The following is a 19164-nucleotide window of genomic DNA, read 5'->3' on the forward strand; positions in this document are numbered from 1 at the left end:
TAAAAAAGGGGATCAACAGATTTTAAAATATTTAAAGATTCTAAATATAAAAATATATTTAGTAAAAAATGTTTCTAGGTAAAAAAAGTCTTTATGTGATAAAATAAAGCTGTAATACATCTAAATAAACAGGAAGAGGGTCTAATAAGGAGATTTTTTTAAATGTAAATTAATGGTAAATTTTAAAAGGTTTATGTGTATATGTAAGTAACACAACAGTTAAAACTATTCAAGATTTTTTTTCCTAGGATCAAATATTAATGTTTGATATAAATATAACTGATATAAACCAAAGTTCAGTCTATATGCTAAAATGACCAATAATTCTTAAAACATTAATTTACTCTTAACATTGTGTCTGTTAAGTTTTATTCTCTAGAGCAACTAGTCTTAAAAATTGAGGGTTTGTACAACTCTGGTTAAACAGCAACTGTTATTTTACAGTATTATACTATATTACAAAGTCTAAATTTTCTTTAAAAGCTAAACTTAGTTAATATAAAAACATCAATGTAATTATGATTCTATTACTCTTCTTTATATATTAAATGTATTCATATCTTCAAGGTATACAAGTTTTTAAAAGGTTTAAAAGAATATTTTATCAAGCTGTTATTCTCCAACCTAAAGTTGTAATGGTAATTTTAAACATCAGAATGAGAAATTTCATTAGGGATTTATTTATATCATTTAATGTTCTGTAACCGGACCTGAACCTTATGTTACTTTCTACACTGGGATAAAAATGTCAGTGTATTTCTAAAAGATAATTAGAGCCTGATCTGTTTAAAGGTTAATATCATGAAACAGGAAAACATTTTGCCACTTTACTACACAAAAGGAAAGTTAAAAGCTCTCTCAGCTGTCTTTGATTCATGTTTTAGAGTAATATCATACTGTGTTAACTAACATTCATATGGACTTAGCAAACGATATATGTAAACTTTATAAAATTATATTTTAAAAAAAGATGAAGATCAGCTTCAGAACTAGACCACTTAACCTAAGATTTGTGAAGAGCCCACCTTACCTGAGATAAGGCCCTGCCTCCCACCTCACTGCATGTTACAGTGGCTCCAAAATAAGCCAGACTTCAGGTCATTTAAAGTTATATTCAAAAGCTTGGTTTTTTTGTTGTTGTTGTTGTTGTTGTAAAATTACTGTGATCTCACACAGGGGATATAATATACAGCTCAGCCAAAATTTAAGATAGCTATTAAACAACTAAATATGTTTTTACTGTTGTTAATTCCATTTTGTATTTTCCTTGTAAACTCTGTAACTGTTGACCGATTAATGTTTTGCAGAGGTACTGCTTCAAGAAAAAACAATCTGAATTAATTTGAGAGAATAAGCCATCACCTATAGGACAGAAAATACAGATCCCAATTAAATAAAAATGGGTAAATGACTGTAAAGTCATAGACATTAAAGTTAAAGCCCAGCGCTCTTACTGTATGAGGGGTGAGACTGACTCGCTGGATGTTTAAGATCAAGACTTAAAGATTGAGATTAAAATAAAGGGGCCAAGAGAATCAATATTTGGCTCCTGCCCTCAGAGTCGGCCTGAATCCAGGGAACAAGAGAACTTCTCTAAGGAACTTTGCAACTCTGGGTCACACGACCTCCCGATCAGGGAGACTGATGAGACCAAGAGGTGAGAAGCCAATCAGTGCACCTGCTGCAGAGGAGGGTCCTTGGAAAAGTGGGACATCCCTGATGCTTCCAAAGGAGGCTGCCTCATCAAGGAGACCCTAGGTGAATGGCACTAAAGGAGCGAAGAAGCTGCTCTCAAGTTCCCCAAGAGTGACCTCGATGGGAACTCAGTTGACTCTTAACAGCAGATAGGAACAAGGTCAATTTGACCAGCTTGATCTTAAACACCTAGCAAAAACAGTTAAAACTATAACACAGTCATTCCTGGACATTTTTAAAACAAAACAATAGTTATTTTAATGTAACTTGAGATGTACACTTGTGTTAGCTCCCCAAAATAAGTAAAACGTGAGGTGACAAAAAAGATCCTTAGATGAAAATGGCTGATAACTATCAAGAGAAACTGCCAGAGTTATAAGTTTTTAGTCAGTTTAAGGCTACAGATCATCCTAACCTCCGATACAGGTAGAGTTAATCAATGTTTGCGAGTACGACTCTCTAACCTTAGGTAACAAAAATAAAGGGATCTCTACTAAACAAAGAGATCATGCCAATAAAAAGATATTTTACAAAAGTCAGACGGCATTAGGTAATGTAACTAAATGTTGTGTTTACATTCCTGATAACTCCAACAATGCTAAAGATTTATAAGTAAGGCCTTATCCTCTCCAGCCTTGTTAGACTTTCTTAGGCCTTTTTATGCGAACAAGGTCTCAGCTCTTCCACCTCCTGGTAAGAGATTATTGATTTCTATCTTCATGATATTCATTGACATGTTCCAGATGCTGTTTACTTTGTACTCAGGTTTTCTTGTTTCTTTCATAGAACAAGACTTTTACCCCTAGATTGACCCAAATTCTAAGAAGGGACTCCAAACTGCTTGCCCCACCCCATGTCACCCCCTCTCAGCTTGAAGCAGCCAGAGCGGTCATCACCCTTTTTCCTTACAGCAGTAAAAAGTCCCTAAAATTAGAGGGGTAATAAAAAAATTTAAAAGACAGTCAATATAGATAGGTAAATTGGGTTAAATCACAAAAATAAAGGCCAGTTTGGGTCCAGAAAGTTGGAGGCAAACGACCTCTGAGGATTAAAAGGTCAATGCTTCCAGAGCCCTGCCTCCACCCTTCCCAAGAACCTGCTCCTGCTCCAACCTGCCGTTAAGTCTCTCAACAGGTTCAACTTATGAGAAAACCAGCCCCAAGAGACCACTGATTTCCAACACCCAGTCCAGCCAGGAGACTACATCTACATCAAATGGTTCCAGAAAGGACTAAACCTGGATGAATGGAGGGGACCTTACTCACAACACGGACTCATCACATCTGAGTCAAGACAACAGAAAGTGGACAGCCCTCAGAGACCCCAACCACTGTCTAAAGATAAGACTGAAAAAATATTAATCATGTTTTTTCTCTTAGACTATGTTTTAAGGTCTGAGTTACTAAAACAACATATTTTGTTGGTCAAATTAATGTATATGCATGGCCGCTATAACCCCTTACGTAATTTAAAAGATAAATCAAGTATTCTTACACCTCTACTGTGGTACTCGGGACTTCCTCAGGCCCATATGACAACCATCTTGTGGCCCCTGAGGGAACATGGTTTACTTGTATGTCAGGAGTAACTCCATGCCTGGCTCTTCAGCTTTTCGAGATTACCAAATGGGACGAATTCTGTGTTACTGTTCACATCATTCCCCAGGTGCACTATTATGATGGGGAGGGAGGAAGGGAACATATGGGATTAGCACACTGATCTGAACAAGCAGCCCCTGTCTTAGTTTCCCTCCTAGTGGGAATAGGTATAAATTTTAAAACTCTGTAAGTCAATTAAAAAATTCCCTTGACTCACTTGCTGAGGTTGCTTTACAAAACAGAAGAGGGTTAAATTTGCTGTTTTTAAAACAAGGCTGGGGTTGTGGCTCAATGGTAGAGTGCTTGTCTGGCACGTGTGAGGCCCCGGGTTCAAGCCTCAGCACCATGTAAAAAAATAATATAAAGGTATTGTGTTCAGCTACCAAAAAAAAAAAAAAAAAAAAAAAACCAGGGAGGATTATGTATGGCCTTGGGGGTGAGCAATTGTTTCTATACTAACCACTCAGGTGTCATTTGTGATAGTTTATCTTTGATTAGAAAAGGCTTGAGAAAAAGCTAAAAACCTGAGGGAAATTGATACCAAAATCTGTTCTCTTGGTCCCCTGGTTAACTACTCTAATAACCGCCATGGCAGAACGTCTCATCCTAGTTACGCTGTGACTTTTAATCAGGTCATGCATGATAAACTGTTTGACTAAATACGTTAGAGATAGAATCCAATCTGTTAAAACTAATGGTGTTATGTACCCCCTTACAATCACCTCTGCACTAATGATAAATCAGTTATTTGAATTATGTACATAAAACCAGTGGGGAATGTGACAGGTTGACATATCTGACTCCGTGAAAATGTTATAGGCCAGGCAATGAGCAGTGACTAAACAGACTGCATTCTGCTCCGAGACTCTATGTTTTGTAGGAAATGCTTCTCCCATGGGAACCCCGCCTCTGTGCCCGTCAACTTAGCATGTCATGGTTGACAATAAAAAATGATGAAATGGCAATTGTTGTATAATGGAAAATTGCTCTCTTTTTGATTCCTAGTTTCCTAAACAATGTACCATTTTAATGGTGATGTCAACAGCAATTGTCTAGATGTTAGTAACCATTCTTTAGTTCCTAAGTAAGGTCATTTTGACCCACGTCCCCCTCTGCTAATGATTTCAGGTCCCGTGATGTTAGTTTGTAATTTTGAATCATAACAACAGACCCTTATGATTGGTGTACTGATTCATGGCAAAAAAATCCCTGCAACCCTACATCAGGGCTGTTCTTCCAGTAGCCATTTTTGGGGGCGTTGTGTGAGAGAGTCAGCTGGCCGGCTTAACAAAGACTCTCAAATTTGGACTTCTCAGTGGTGATCAGTCTGTTCTTAAGTTGCGCCCCTATAATAGTGTGTTTGATAAGCTCAGGAGCCTGTTTTTTTTTTGGTATGGGTTGATACACTTAGCGCATCCATGTGCTTCGGATTTAATGCAGTAAATTTACAGGTGGTCATTTTGTTTTAAGCATGATTAATTTATTTATTAGCTTGTGCTTTTTGGTGCCAAGCAGATGACGGCTGTTCACTTTTACAAACAGGACATACAGATCTATCTACCTTGACATTTCAGCTACTCAAAATGGAGTTGCTTATGGCAAACCACTGCTGGATAACATGAGTGACTTGGGTTAGGCGCAGCCCGAACATGGTTGTCGTGCACACCAGGAAGTACCTCAAAGCAGGACGCAGCCTACTCCCCACACTGGGCACCCAGGCCTAGGGGAGGCCCTGCCAGAGCAGCATGGGCAGCACTGTGCTCAGGTCTAGCACGGTCACAGGAGAGCCAGGAGCGCAAGCTTCAAACCTCAGTTCTGGAAAGTCTGACACCAAAACCCAGCACGAGAACTCTGTCATAAGTGAGAGCAAAGTGAGGCCCAAGCTAAGAGCACTCTCAAGGGAGTGGGTTGTCTCTGAGCAGAAAACAACAGAGGAAGAAAGCTGTTTTCAGATTGATGAGTCTGACATTTGCTGGAGAGCTGGGGTCTGCCTTCTGCACTCTCCGCCAATCAAGGGTGGAACTCCCCCTCACCTCGGGGCCAGGGAGCTCTGAACTAATTGGTCCTCTTTGGAACTGTCACAGTGACGCCCCTATTCTGGGGACTTCATCTTCAAGTCAGTCCTGTGCTGATAATGGACACTGGGGTCAGTAGTTACCATAGCTCCAGTGCTACCAAAGAACCCCTCTCCTGAAATGCATGGAGACCCCTCTGCTGCGCCTAGCTTTGTAATGGTGGTCCACTTTATGCTTGGAACACAGTCCTGGCTGCTGGCCACTGCCACTCATTTTTAGATGGACATGCTTCTTTCTCTTCCTCTCCCCCTGCTCCTCCCTAATCTCTCCCCTCCCTAACCTCAGGGGAACAGGCTTACCTTTCTTCCCCAAGAGGCAGACTTATCTGTCCCTGAGTGCACACCCATCCCAGGAAGGGAGGAATCCAGCCTGTGGGGAGGGCAGCAGAAGGCCTCAGAAATGCCTGTCTCCCGAGTTAACCAGTGAATACTACTCCAACAGACAGCACGGGAATGTGGCCTTTGGGTCGCCTCTTTAACAGCCCCTGTTCCCGCTGGTGGGCAGAATCACAGCCCCTGGGACAGGAGTGCCTTGAGCTTCTCCTTTGCTAGCAAAGCAATAAACCTTCTTTTTCCTTTTTCTCAAAGCCGTGCCCTTGTTATTGGATTCGCACTGGGCGGAGGACGGAGCTTGGCAGTGAGGAGGAGCCCATGAACCCGTCCATGCCCCCTCCCAGGCGCCCCGGGAGCTCCGCTTCCTCTCTGGAAGGCTGTGCATCTGATGTTTCCTACCGTGTCTGCTACAAGCCACTTACTCTGCCTTGGAAGGATTTAAAGCCCGTGACCTTGTTGCATGATCCCCGCTGCCACCAGCTGCCACCTAGCGGCACCAGGATGTCCATGAGCACTGCCAAGGGGAGGGGAGGGAAAGGGCTAGGCCGGGAGGCTTGGGGTCCGGTCTGTGACTTTGAAGGTCAGGGAGGGCAGGACGAAGAGGTCGAGGGGTCAGGTGGTTCCCGGGCTGCTGGACCTGCTGTGCCCTGGGTGCCGCAGGGTGGGGAGAGGGGAGCAGCTGGCCAGGGCCAGGGCCTGCTGGCTGGAAGCTCTGCACACCCCGCCTGCACGCACTAAGGCGAGGCTTGCTGGGAGGAGCAGTGGATGGTGGCCAGCAGGCAGGGGAGGGCAGCCCCCCCCCCCCGGGAAAATCACACAGTTCATTTGTAAAGTCCAAACTCACAGCCTGCTGAGGGGGTGCCAGGTGCCTCCACAGTGGGGGTGACCCACCAGCCGCTTGACAGTGGGAGGGACTGCGAGTCTTCTGCCCCGCCAGGCACTGGCCTGGGTGTGTGTGTCCCAGGAGGCCCAGGCCAGTGCAGGGAAGAGGCACCTCTCAAGCACAGCAGTCCTCAAGGTAAGGACCAGCAATCCAGCAGACAAAGGCTGGCCACCTTCTAGACGCCCTTGGAGGCAACACCAAGTCTGTGGAAGGCCACGGGGATTCTCGAAGACAAGAGGTCCTAGAGGTCACATTATCAGACACGGGATGGCAGAGCAGGAACACAGAACCTCATGGCAGGAGAAAGTAGGAAAGCCAGCTGGGGCTGCATGTGGTGCAGTGCCACGGCCCGTAGGTCCCCAGGGCCCTGCTGGGGTGGACGTTCTGTACCCAGAGGCTCCAGCTCGGAGGCAACTTTCCAGACTCCCCCATCACCAGGCATGTGTCTGGAATCCCCCAGAGGGACAGGCCACGGGAAGCCTGCTTCAGGCGGCTTTTACACTGCTGCAACCAAAAGACCGACTGGTCAAGGACACTTTTGGAGGAGGAAAAGCTTATTTGGGGGCCTCATGGATTTGGAGGTCTCTGATCATAAATAGCCGGCCCCATTCCTTGGAAGTCAAGGTGAGGCAAAACATCATGGCAGAAGGGTGTGGTGGAGGGAAGCAGCCGTGGACAAAGCATCAGGAAGGAGAGAGACAAGGAGACTAAACTCAGCTCATAAAATATACACCCCAAAGGCACAGCCCCCAATGCCCGCCTCCTCCAGCCACACCCTACTGCCTGCATCACCACCCGGTTAATCCCGGCTAATTCACTGATCAGTGAACCTCGGGCTGCCAACCCCATCATCTCACCGCTAGACGCCCTTGCGCTGCCTCACACAGGAGCTTTTGGGGGACACCGCACATCTAAACCACAGCACTGACCATGGCCGTGCCATGGGCCCTGACCCAAGCCACACCATGGATGCCATTGTCACCAGATGGCATCCAGCCAGAAAGATCAAGATGATCTCCTACATCATGTTCACCCTGTCAGGTGGTCAGTGCCCACTGGCCGGTTCAGGACCGCTCCCCACCAGCATCCCAGGCTCATCAGGCACAGGACGACAGTGCAGGGGTCCCCGTGGAAGACAAGTCTTGCACAGCTGTCCCTGTGCCACACAAGGACTCAACCCCCCACGGGACGGGGTCACCTGGGCGCTGGGGACATGAGCCAAGCAAGAGAGCACTGGCCACACAGGTCATGGCCCGGGGTCTACGTAGAAGAAGCCACAAGGCCACAACAGGAAGCCCCTCCTGTGGCTCTGGGCAGCCCTGGTGGCTGAGCAGGTATGAAGGAAGTGCTGTGGAGCAGTGGGTGGCTGCAGACCAGCAAAGGGTCAGACAGCAGCCGGCCATAAGAAGTGGACTCCCTGAGTCAGGCACTCCGGGGTGGAATGTGAGCCAGCGGGCAGCATGGCCCCTCGTGCAGAACCCGCAGGCATCACTCCGGACCACACGCTCTGCCTAGTGACCCTGGCTGTGGTGAACCCCTTAGAAAGATAGGTTATGGCTTTCGGATTACGGATTACGCGGTCTTTCTCTGTGAGATGGAATTTGTGCCCTTTGAAAAACAGGACCTGTCTTATAACCTGCCGGGCGTGTTGAAGTGGCTGTCCTCTGGCCACTCACTGTCCCTCCCTGCTCTGCACTGCCTAGCCTTCTTGATCCCGTCCCCCTCTGATCAGGAAACTCTTGCTGCTGTTCCAGCTGCTTCAAATCAAGGGGCAATAGGCGGTGAGCAGCTTGGCCTCCCATTAGGAGGCCGGGTGGAACACAGGGTTCCTGGGGGAAGTCTTCAGTGACTGCTGCCTGTGTTAAGGGGCCCTGAGAAGCAGCAGGTGTCCACGTGAGACTTCTTTGTGTCTAAGAGGAAGAGACTGTCGTTGGTAAGGCTCAGGGGTGTTTAGTGAGCCTGGTTTGGATCGACCTCTGGCAGAGATGCACATGCAGGGGATGAAGCTGCATCCTGCCGTGGCTAACACCCCTTCCCTTGTGCCACAAGAGAACTTCCATCTGTGCACAGAGCAGACCTGCACTGGACGGGGAAGCTGAGGAGTCTATGGCTGAGGGCTGTTGACAAAATGTTCAGGGTTTCCTGCCAGTGACTCCAGAGCAAAGGTGGCTGGGTTTAAATTCCAGCAAGGCCTGGTATTTCGGAAGGCAGCTGTCTGAGCTCCATAATCCCCTTTAGTATTCAGAATTCCTGAAAGGTTGTGAGAAGCCACTAAGAAGCCTTCCCAGTGTTATCTCAGATGCTCCTGGACTCCTAAATTGGGTGTATCACAGGGGCCACTGTAAGGCAAAAGTCCCTGTTGCTTAAGGTTTTGACTGATCTCCAGTAAACCTCTCTTTGCCTCTGGGAGCAGGGGGCACCATCTCTGGTGTGGAAGATGGAGGAGTCCTTCAAGGTTATTTTAACTGGAACTGCATCTGCTCACCCAGTTTTGCCCAACTTCTGGGTTTATCAGGGTTTTAGTAGAGGTAAACGTAATGGGCCCTACGGTCCCAAATTCCTAGTGACAGAGGCCTGAAGTTTGAGTGTATCTCTTCCCAGTAAAGGAGTAGGGCACTCTGGGACGATCAGGAATGCATGAGAAAACATCACCCCATCCCATTCACGGCTTAATGGGGGAGTGAAGACCTACTGCTGGGATGTCCAGACACCCTTGCACAGCATGGCTTCAGAGGAAAGGGGTCCAGCGAAAGAGAGGTACCAAGAAGCTGGCACCAGTCTCCAGAAGGAGATGACCTTTAGGCTCCCTGCTGAGAAGCATGCCGGGTTCACTGTGGTAATGGGAGGTTGACCCCAGGCCCCTTCAGGCCAGGCTGGGGGGAAATCTGGCCCCATGAGCCTGCACCCCCAGGTCATTCCTTCCTCCAGTGATTGCCTTGACAGATAGGACAGGGCCTTGATCCTCAGGGGGTGGCTTAGCCTGTCGGCATTCCCAGTGGAAATGCCTCTTTTCCACAGTGGAAGCGGATTCCTTTGTGACTCAAGGTCCATCCCACTCACCTCCTTGAAGGCCCTGAAGCTTGCTCCCTGCAGGGCTGTGACCAGCGCTTCCCCTTCCTTCCATCTCTGCAGACCCGGTCCTCCCTCCCTTCCTGATCTGCTATAAAAGACAGACGTTGGGAGTGTTGGGAGTCGGAGGACGTCGTCAAAGACCGATGGGGGCCATATGAAACTGCTGCAACCTCCTTTGAATGTCTGGGGCTGACTGAACAATAATTTCATCCTTTAAAGTTAAGCGGCCCTCTGTGGATGCAGGACCCACTGCGATGTGCTTTCTCAGCACCTCCCTGAAAGGCTGTGGGGTTCCCCTGAGGGCCTTGGTGGATTTCAGATTTGCTTCTGCCTTGACCTTCTGAGACCTTCAAGGACCAGAGCCTGAATACATTTCCTTTTCCAATCATCCTGTTCATCACTGGATTACACTGAAGCTTGTTCCTGGGAACTGCCTGTGCCCCAGATGGATCATTAGGCCCACTCCTAGTCTGTTGCCAGAGTGTGGCTGAGACGCAGCCCGTCTCCAGAATGCTCAGCTGCCCTCAAGACAGTCTCCTTTCCATCAGAGGTCAAAGTGTGGTGAAGCAGTAACATGACGACATCCTTCCAGGAGAGACGGAACACCTGACACAAGGATTGGAAGGCCTCCATGTACTTACCTGAGTCCTCGAGAACTTCCCCGAGTCCATCTTTATTTGCCTCAGGTCTTGAAGGGAAAAGGGAACATGGTCCTTGGTTGGCCAGAATCCCCTCCTGGCATTTCCTGAAGGGCAGTGTGTTTTGTCTTCCTCTAGGGAAGATAATGGGGCTCCTGGGTAGGGAGGACACAGGGGCTGCTGGCAGGTTTGGTAGGAGTTGGGAACCCTTAGGATTTCTCTGGCTTTTCTACCCTGGAAGTGACTCCTCCAACTTCTCTTCCACCATGGCAGCAATCTTGGCTGGGTCTAGCTTACACTGCTGACATAATTTGGGGTTCTCCCTCAGAGCAAGGGAACCTCAGACCATTGTCCTTCCTTCTTACAAAACAAACTAAGCTGCAAGATGGTATACACGTCCCTCCATGGCCATGATGCTCCCTTGGAGAGTCTGCCCTGAGGCCATGGCTGACAGCAGAAGAAAATCAGGCAATTTTCTCTGAGTGCCTGTGGATCAAACTCAGCCCAGTTTTTCAGTAGGCAGGCTGGTGGTGAACAGCAAGTGGCCTCAAGTGACTTGGGGGACGCTTTGTGAGCTGGACATTCGGAATCACAAGGGCCTGTTTTAGTTAGGTTTTTTGTTTCTTTTGTTTGTTTTTGCTGCTGAGACCAAAAAACCCAACAAGAACAATTCCAGGAGGAAAAGTCTACTTGAGGCTGACAGTTTCAGAGGTCTCAGTCCATAGGCAGACTTCATTCCTTGGGAACTGAGATGAGGCACAGCATCATGGGGGACAACTGTGGTGGAGAAGTGGCTCAGGACACGGCCACGGGGCAGAGAGGGAGAGAGAACAACAGGGACAAAACACGTGCCCCGAGGCTGCCCCCAGGGACCCACCGGCTCCAGCCACACTCTACCTGCTTCCAGTGGCCACCCAGATGATCCCTGTCAGAGGACCAGGTCAGGTGCTCATGGCCAGCACTTCACCCCTCAACCTTCTCGCACTGTCTCACACATGCGCTTTCGGGGGACACCTCACATCTAAACCGTAACAGGGCCCCTCCTGACTCAAGCTTGTTCTCCACATCAGAGGATCCTGTCCCGAATGGCATTCCCAGGCATCCACAAATGCTGGGGATCTTCCCAGGGCCAGACACACAGATGAAGTCCCCTGCCCTCGAACCCCTGGGGCCTCACACTGTAGTGCAGAGATGCTTACACAAAACCTGCAGGGAAACACCAAGGAAGAGTGTAGGTGCCCCTCGAGGCTGCAGTATTCATGGAGTTCTGCTCCAGGCAGGGGCTGGGGCTCCAGACACAGGACCCGCCCAAGCTCAGGATGAAGAATGGGCAAAGAGCTTCCAAAGACAAGAAGCAGGAGCCAGCCTCACTCAGACCTGCCCGCCCCAAGTGAGACCAAAGACCTAGACTCAGAGTGACAGCCAAGTCACTGCGTACTAGATTCCACCACCCTGGGGACAGCCAGGCCAGCGTCCCAAAGCCGTGGAGCCCTGACTCACAGATGTCACCACACCACAGCAGAGACATCCTGCAATATAAATAGAATCCCACTTTTAGCCCCAAGGAATACGCCCCCAGAGCCCTTCCAAACTGATCTATCCCATAATGCTGTGAGAAGGCACCCCTAGAGACCATGCAAGGAGAAGGTAGCTTGTCCCTGAAGACATACACTCACTGAATATGCCCCTGTCCAGCTCTGGTGGCAGGCCTGTCACAGGGTGTCTTGGCCTCAGCCCCAGCCCCACCCTCGCTGCCCCCCCCCCCCCCCCCCCCCCGTCTCTCTCCCCTTCCCTCTCAAGGATCAGAGCTAAGGAGCCCTTTCCCTGGTGCCCTCCCTCACTGTCACTGCGTCACTGTGGCTTGCACCCAGAAAGGCTGCAAGGCCAGGTGGGACTGCTTCCCCAGGAAAAGTGCCATAGAAGAGTGAAGTGTTGATACCGCCGTTTACCGGTGGCGAGTTCTGCTTCCTCTACAGCAAGTTTTATTTAAAAGTAGTAATAATACAGACTTCTCCCGGGAGGGAGAAGGGGACCATGGCTGATGTTCCAAAGTCCCAAGAAATGAGAGCATCCTCCATCTTTTATAGGTTAACGTCTCTTTTGTTCTCCAGTTCTCTCCCCCCAATCTCTCCTTCCTGCCCACGTGACTAGCCTGGTTTTGCAGGTGAGATGTAAAAAGTGAGATGGGGCAGGGGGAGGGCCAAGGTGATTCAGGCAGGCAAGGGCCCAGGGGGCATTAATCAGCAGCTCCTGGCTTGCAGTCCTTGACAAGGGCAGGTAAATGTGGTCATCAATGGGCTCCGGAGATCCTTGACATTCCATTCTCCCAGGGGCAGTCTCCAACTTCCAGAGCAGATGGCTTCATGGCCTTCATTTCCTCGATTTGACCTGATCCCCTATTTCTACACTAACTGCCTGTCCCCGATTCTGGCTTCAGTGTGACTGTTGGGAAAGCAGATGATGAGAATCAGCCGCCCACGGGCCTGTGGAGAGGGGAGGCAGAGGCCCTGCCAGCCTGCAGCCAGACACAGCTCCCCACTGGCATCACCAAATAGTGGCCTCCCTGGCCTGCCAGGGAGACGCAGAGGACAGGCTGCAGGGCCCACACACAGCAGGCCTTCCATGTGTGGGTTGGGTGAGCCACTTCCTGGGTATCGGGAGACACAACACATGATGTTCTGTGAGAGGGCAGGAGAAGAGCTGGGGACTTCCTTCTAAAGAGCCTCAGAACCCAGGCCAGGTGGACTGGGGGACCCCTTGACTGCCCCAGCACACAGGAGGCTGCCCTGCAGCCTGGGGCCACGTCCCACAGCCCAGGAGGAGGAGGGGTTACAGTTACATCTGCCAAAACCAGCGCCAGGGACCACAGAAACCACCTCCCATCCCTACCTCATCCTGTCTCACCCCAAGCTACCCAACCTTGGGATGGCCCAGAAAGAGCCCAGCCTGGAGGCAGGAGCAGGGACTAGCGGACGTCAGAAGCCCGGGCTAAGGGCACGGCGATGCCAAGTCCTCTGGCCTCCTCACCCCACCCACCCACAGCCAAGAGATCCCCATACTGCTCCTTGGGCCTCAGGGCAGCGGGTCTGGCCCCCACAAGCCTAGGCATCATGACTGTCACACTGACCTGGCCGCCAGTTCAACCTCACCAGGCCTATCCTTCCAGAGAACGAGAAGCACTGGCCGGGCACCTGGCAGGACCCGGTGGAAGGCGTCTAGGCGCCACCTTGCAGGGGGCGGGGGTTCCTGAGGTCTCAGTTCCCTCTCTGGGTGTCACGTGGAACCCAGGAACGCCGCGGGCCCACAGGCTGCGGGGCCAGGTCGGAGTCCCAGGGTGGGGGCCAGCGGCGCAGCCACAGGGACCCCTGACGACCGGCGGCCTGGGCGGTCCTCGGAGTCGGAAGCCGTCCCCGGCCCGCCCCCAGCACGCGAACCGCCGGCTCCGCCCGCCTCCACCGCCCCATCTGGCGCCGCCGCGGCTGCGAGGAGGCTTCTGCCGTCGCCGCGCGCAGCGTGCGAGGTTTGGGCAGCTCGGCGAGGCCGCGGCGCCTGCGTCCTCCGGGCGGTGAGTCTGGGGCCCGGCCAGGGTCGCCCGCGCTTCCTGCGGGGGCCGGGCAGGGGCGGCGCGGCGGGGGTGCCCCCAGCCGAGCCCGGGAGGAAGGGGAGCCAGCGAGGGGAGCGCACGCGGAGGCGCAGGAGGGTCGGGGGAGCCGGGGGTCGGGCTGCGGGTGGGCCGGCCCGGCGCCCTCCTCCCATCGCCCGCCCTGCCCGGGTATTCCCGGAGACCTGGGGCAGGAGCGGGCCCTCCGCGGGCCGCACGCGGGGCCCAGCGCCCAGGTCCGGGCAGCCGGGACTCCCGCGTGGGACTGGGGAGAGACCGCCTCCTCGACTGGACTGAGCGGGGACCTTGGGGAGCCCCGGCCGGAAGGGGAGAATTGCGGACCGGTGGTCGGTTGCCCAGGGGGCCGGAACCGCCCCGGGAGGGCGCGGAATCGCTTTGTTCTGACCTAGATTATGCGTGCTCAGGAGGTGCCCGGCCCCCAGGCCCCCTGAGGTGGGCCACCTGGTTCCTTGAGGACAGGCCAGGACAGGTTCTTGCCTCCTTTGCTGGACTGGCAACCACTAGATGCCTGGCTTTCCCAGGCGCCGCGGGGCTGGGAAGGAGAGCCGGGCCTATCGGCTCCCCCCGGCTACCTTTCCTTTGCCGGTCCGGAAACAGACGCTCCCGTCTCCTGGTTGCCATCCACTCCAGCGGGTGCCTTTGCTCAGCCCTGCGGAGCTCGCTTGGTCAGGTGCCTCCAGTGGACGCGTGGGGATGCCGGCTGGACCTGTTTGTCCCTGTGCGTGCCAGAGCCTCCTTTGAGACAGCTCAGGGTTCTTCACGCCACAGCCTCACTTAATGGAGGAGCTCCCTCCTCCCTGGGCTGCCTGGTGGCAGGAACAGACCCAGCTGCACTTGGCACTGACATTGGCCATCTGGGACTCCTATTCCAGACTCTTAAGGTATCAGTTGAGGTCCAGGCTGGGTGGAGAGGCCTGGGGCCCATTCTCAGAACCCCCGCCTGCAGCTCTTCCTTTCAGGGTCTCTACCCTTCCTCCCAGGCCCTGGGCTGTCCCTCCCGCACCCAGGGCTTATCCGAGCACCAGACTCCTGCCTACAGGTCTCCAGAGAACTGAAACCTGGCTGCAGTCCGGTTTCTTTCTCCACCCAGTGCCACTGACCCCTGTCCAAAGGAGGCCTCCTCGTGAGGATGCAGCAGCCCAAAGGAGGCCCCACCTGCCCAAGCCTCACTTGCGCCTGTCCTGCTTGTGTCTGCCTGGTGACAGGTGGCTACCTCAGGTCTCCACCTCAGGGAAGTGGAGGCTCAAGGCCTGAGCTGGCGCTGTTTCCTAGGGTGCCAATTAGCTAATATCATTGCTGACCACCATTTCCCCACCTCAGCACCAACAGTGACAGCAAGGGCCACTCCCTGGGCCTCTATTTCTGTGGTATTCCAAAAGTCTTCATGATATCCCTCACCTGGCCTTAGGTGCCCCAGGTGTGAGGAGAGGGGTGTCAGCTACTAGGTGCCCACACTGAATGAGGGGTGGGTTGGGGATGAAGCAGATAGTCCCTCCGTGGGGCAAGAGTCTGATGCTGGTCTGATCAGAAGCCTGGATGTAGAGTGAATGGGCTGGTCCTCTGACAAGGTGCCTCTCTCCAACAGGACGAGCGTCTCTGGCTTTGTGTGCCTGTGGACTGACATCTGTCCTCTCCAGCATGAGGGTCTTCTTGCCGGTGCTGCTGGCTGCCCTTCTGGGTGTGGAGCCAGGTGCGGTGCTCTGGGCCCCAGACTTCTCACAGGCTGTGCCCTCCCCCTGGCCCCTGGGCAGTCATTCAGGGGTCCTCCCCTGAAGGAAGAAGACCTTCTGGCTCTTCTTCCCCAGTGAAATGAGGCACTTCTCCCTTCTGCTTCCAGTGTTAGGGAAGCCTCAACACTGGTCGGGCCACTCTGTTGTCATTGTGTTCGGGGGTCATTTGAGCTCCTAAAGGGTCAGGGTCTGGTGTCATTTGTCATTGTTTTGGTCCCCAGTCCAGAGCCTGGCATGTAGTAGTTGCTCAGTGAACTGATTGGGTACAGAGGGCAGGCCTGGGAGGCACACTGGAGGCTTCCTCTGGCAGGAGGCAGTTGTCACCCAGAGTGTGTCCTTCCTTTGGCAGTCCATTCCCTGGTGTGCTTCTCCTGCGTCGATCAGAACAGCAATCTCTACTGTCTGAAGCCCACTGTCTGCTCCTCCTCTGACAACTACTGTGTGACCATATCTGCCTCTGCTGGCATTGGTGAGTGCTGGCGGGGAGTGCCTGGACCTCAGCCCCTACCCGTCCCCACTTGGCCATCACCCCTGGCCAGTCCCAGCCCTCACAGCTGGCTTTCCATGCAGGGAACGTCGTGGACTTTGGCCACACCCTGAACAAGGGCTGCTCCCCCATCTGCCCTGGTCCCAGCGTCAATCTCGGCGTAGCGTCTGTGGGCACCCACTGCTGCCAGAGCTTCCTGTGCAATTTCAGCGCAGCTGGTGGGGGACCACGGGCCAGCACCCCACTGCTGGGCCTCGGGCTCCTGCTCAGCTTACTGTCTGTTCTGCTGAGACTGGGCCCCTGACCTCCCAGACCTGTGTCCCCCACACCCCGCAGCTCAGGAAGAAAAGCCCAGTCCCTTGCAGATCCCAGGAGGCTGTTGGAGCCTCCAGCTCCTTGGCGTGCCTGATCCCCTCACTTGGGCTACAACCACCCGGCACCTCCTCTGCCCCAGCCCCTACCCCTCGTGGGGCCCGCTGCCCTCACTTCTGTGGCCAGTTGTGTGACTTTTCTGGAGGAACCAGGGAAGGGATGAGGGTTCCCCTGAAGTCTTAGGATCCTCAAGGGCAGGATCAAGCATTTTGGACACAGGGAGAGACATCCAAGCCATCAGCCCTAGACACACTGGATGTGGAGCAGGTTGGCGGCAGGAGGGTGGCATGCTCACCGGTGGACACCAGCGCGTTGTGCGTGTGTGTGTGTGTGGGAGCCCTGTGGGCGCGGTGTTGGGGAAGGGACAGGAGTGCAGGGCGGCGCCCGGGAGCCCAGCTTCCCCAGCCCTTCCCCGACCTCTGCACCACGTGCACTCTCTTCAGGAGTAGCCTCTCGGGCTCCCAGTGCTTCCAGGCCTGGGCTCCTGGCCCCAGGTCCAGCTGAGTCCCACCCACTGTCCCCTCGCCCCCACACTGGAGCCCTGCTGCTGCTGCGGTGCCTCAAATAAAATGTTGCCACCCTTCCTGCCCTGCAGTGGTTTCCTCGCCACCTGGCCTGGGAGTCCACCTGCCAGCAGGGCTCCTCTGTGGTGCCGTCCTAGACGCAGGGCCAGTGGGCCGCAGGGAGAAAGAAGGCTCTCGAGCCTTGACCGGCTACTGTGCCCTTTCCCCCACCCGGGGATGAGGTTCATTGAGAGGCTCTGCTTCCCAAAGGACAGGGGGAGGCCTGGGCAGCAGCCTGGGTGGAGGAGCGAGGTGAGTGGGGCAGCTGTCCCAGGGTCAGTGGGAGGGGCAGGAGGTCCCCATGAAGGGCTTCTGGCCGTGGCCCATGCTGGCTGTGGTCTTTTGGCTTGGGGCTGGTGAGGCAGCAGGAAGAGCAAGACATGCCTGGGGCAGCTCTTGGTAGCCAGGATGTCGGCAGGGCCATGGCAGGGTCTGGACCACTGGGCTCCTGGCCCTTCTTGTGCCCAGGTCCTAGAAGCCCAACAGGGGTATGGTGGTCGCTGAGGACACACAGGGCAGGCCTCTGAAACCTGTGAACCCAGCATCCCCTGTTCCAGGCTTGGGACTCCCGCCACTGCCCTGAAGGCGTCTGGGAGGTGGGAGGTGCGGCCTGCAGAGGAAGATCTGCCTAGAGCACAGCCTGGTTCAGCTCCGAAAGCCCTGGGGAAGGTTCTGGAAGCACAGCCCAGCAGCTTTCAGAGCAGGACAGCAGAAAGAAACACTTCAGTTTGTGGAATAACTGAAAATAAGAGGGCAGGAGGCAGGGGCTGCTGCCCATTCAGGGCAGTCTGAGCTTGTCCCCCAAGAAGTCGACCCAAGAATTGGAATCTGACTCCAGATGCCACGTCTGCATACTAGACCCTAGTGCTGGCTGACACCTCTGTGCAGCGCCTGCTATTTCCAGGTGACATTCATTTGTGGTTTTTTCATGTCTGAGAGGGGTCGCCCGGCTCAGCGTGGAAATCACTTGCTCTGCTTTGTATGGGAGGGCAAGGGCCACTAGGGTGAGGCCCAGATAGCCCAGACCTGGAACCAGTGGGTCCTCCTGCCAGGTTCCTGCTGCCCCTCCCAGGGGAGGTGGAGGCTGAGGCTGAGGCTGGGAGGAGGAGCCTGGAGGCTGAGTTTCCATTTCCTGACTTTGGAGGGGGAAAAGGGAGGGGCCCAGAGCCGGAGTTTCTGCTTCCTGAGCCCCGAGGGGGCTGAGGAGTGAGGAGGAGGGGAACCTCCCTGGGCTGAGTTTCCATTTGCTGAAGTCTGGAGGGAGGGCGGCTGGGGAGGGAGCAGGCTCTCACCCCACCTCAGGGCTTGCTGGAACTTCCTGTCAGGCCAGGGCTGGGCGAGGTGCACAGGAGGACGCCTCTCAGTTACCCCAGTCCCAGGTGGATGGTGGAACAGGAAAAGGACTTCGATTTCAGTGTGTCACACTGGGAAGACAGATCTAAAGGCAGGCGTGGGGTGTCGGGAGCAGCACTGGGGTTAGGAGCGGGGAGAACACAAAGGCTAGGGGGTGCCGGGCAGAGCTGCAGGGCACGGCCACCTTTTGTCTTTCAGGGTGTCACCCAACAGGTTTGTGACCCTGGCATCCAAAGTAACCCGAGGGAAAGAACAGCTTTAGGAAAGGACAGGCCAGGGGGAATGACCAGGCTAATCTAGTCCTCCCCCACAGCCAGGACAGCCCCACGTTCTCACCGTCTCTGACATCTTCCCACAAATGTCTCTCTGGAGGGTAACTTGACCTGTCCACCCTGGGCCCTGGGGGAACCTTCTGCCCAGCCTCTGCCCCTACTGCTCCACCAGCTGGCCAGCCAACAGACTATGCCTCCTCCTCTGCAGGGACTCCCAAGGGTCCCCAGCCTGCTGACCCTGGGCCCTCACTGAGGCGCTGTCCACGGCCCCTGCACAGCCGGTGGCCATGAGCAGCCTGGGCCTGAGGTATCCCAGCTTCCAGGGTCTCCTCAGCCCCCACCTTCCTTCCCTGCCCCCTGAGCCAGGCCCCCACTGCAAGTCCTCCCAAGGGCATGGCCCCCACTTGCTCCTGGGCTTCGGGGCAGGTTGCTGGTGCCCAGTCAGGGCTGGAGTGAGAGTCCAGAGAGGAGG

At 53.6% G+C, this 19164-nt stretch overlaps 1 protein-coding gene and 1 long non-coding RNA gene across 4 annotated transcripts; one reads left to right on the forward strand and one right to left on the reverse strand.

Annotated features, from left to right (window-relative positions):
- Nucleotides 1–4768: 4768 nt before the first annotated feature.
- On the reverse strand, nucleotides 4769–14948 carry LOC306669936. 2 transcript variants are annotated; one of them, XR_013766250.1, is made up of 4 exons: nucleotides 13421–13514; nucleotides 10293–10448; nucleotides 9644–9740; nucleotides 4769–5117 (listed from the first exon to the last, which is right to left on the reverse strand). It is a non-coding gene; the product is annotated as an uncharacterized lncRNA (long non-coding RNA). The 2 variants fall into 2 exon arrangements; XR_013766249.1 differs by lacking the exons at nucleotides 10293–10448; nucleotides 13421–13514 and adding an exon at nucleotides 14488–14948 and having other exon boundaries at nucleotides 9644–9743.
- Nucleotides 13717–16822, forward strand: LOC306669842 (lymphocyte antigen 6E-like). Of its 2 annotated transcripts, none has more exons than XM_079153985.1 (4): nucleotides 13717–13858; nucleotides 15501–15605; nucleotides 15995–16114; nucleotides 16216–16815. In XM_079153985.1, the coding sequence occupies exons 2-4, from the start codon at nucleotides 15554–15556 to the stop codon at nucleotides 16434–16436; spliced, it is 393 nt and encodes a 130-aa protein (XP_079010111.1). In that variant the 5' UTR covers nucleotides 13717–13858; nucleotides 15501–15553; the 3' UTR covers nucleotides 16437–16815. The 2 variants fall into 2 exon arrangements, with proteins under 2 accessions (XP_079010111.1, XP_079010110.1); XM_079153984.1 differs by lacking the exon at nucleotides 13717–13858 and adding an exon at nucleotides 15030–15120 and having other exon boundaries at nucleotides 16216–16822.
- Nucleotides 16823–19164: the final 2342 nt, after the last annotated feature.

This window comes from Sciurus vulgaris, assembly GCF_902686455.1.
Source record: "Sciurus vulgaris genome assembly, chromosome: 1".
Lineage (NCBI taxonomy): Eukaryota > Metazoa > Chordata > Mammalia > Rodentia > Sciuridae > Sciurus > Sciurus vulgaris.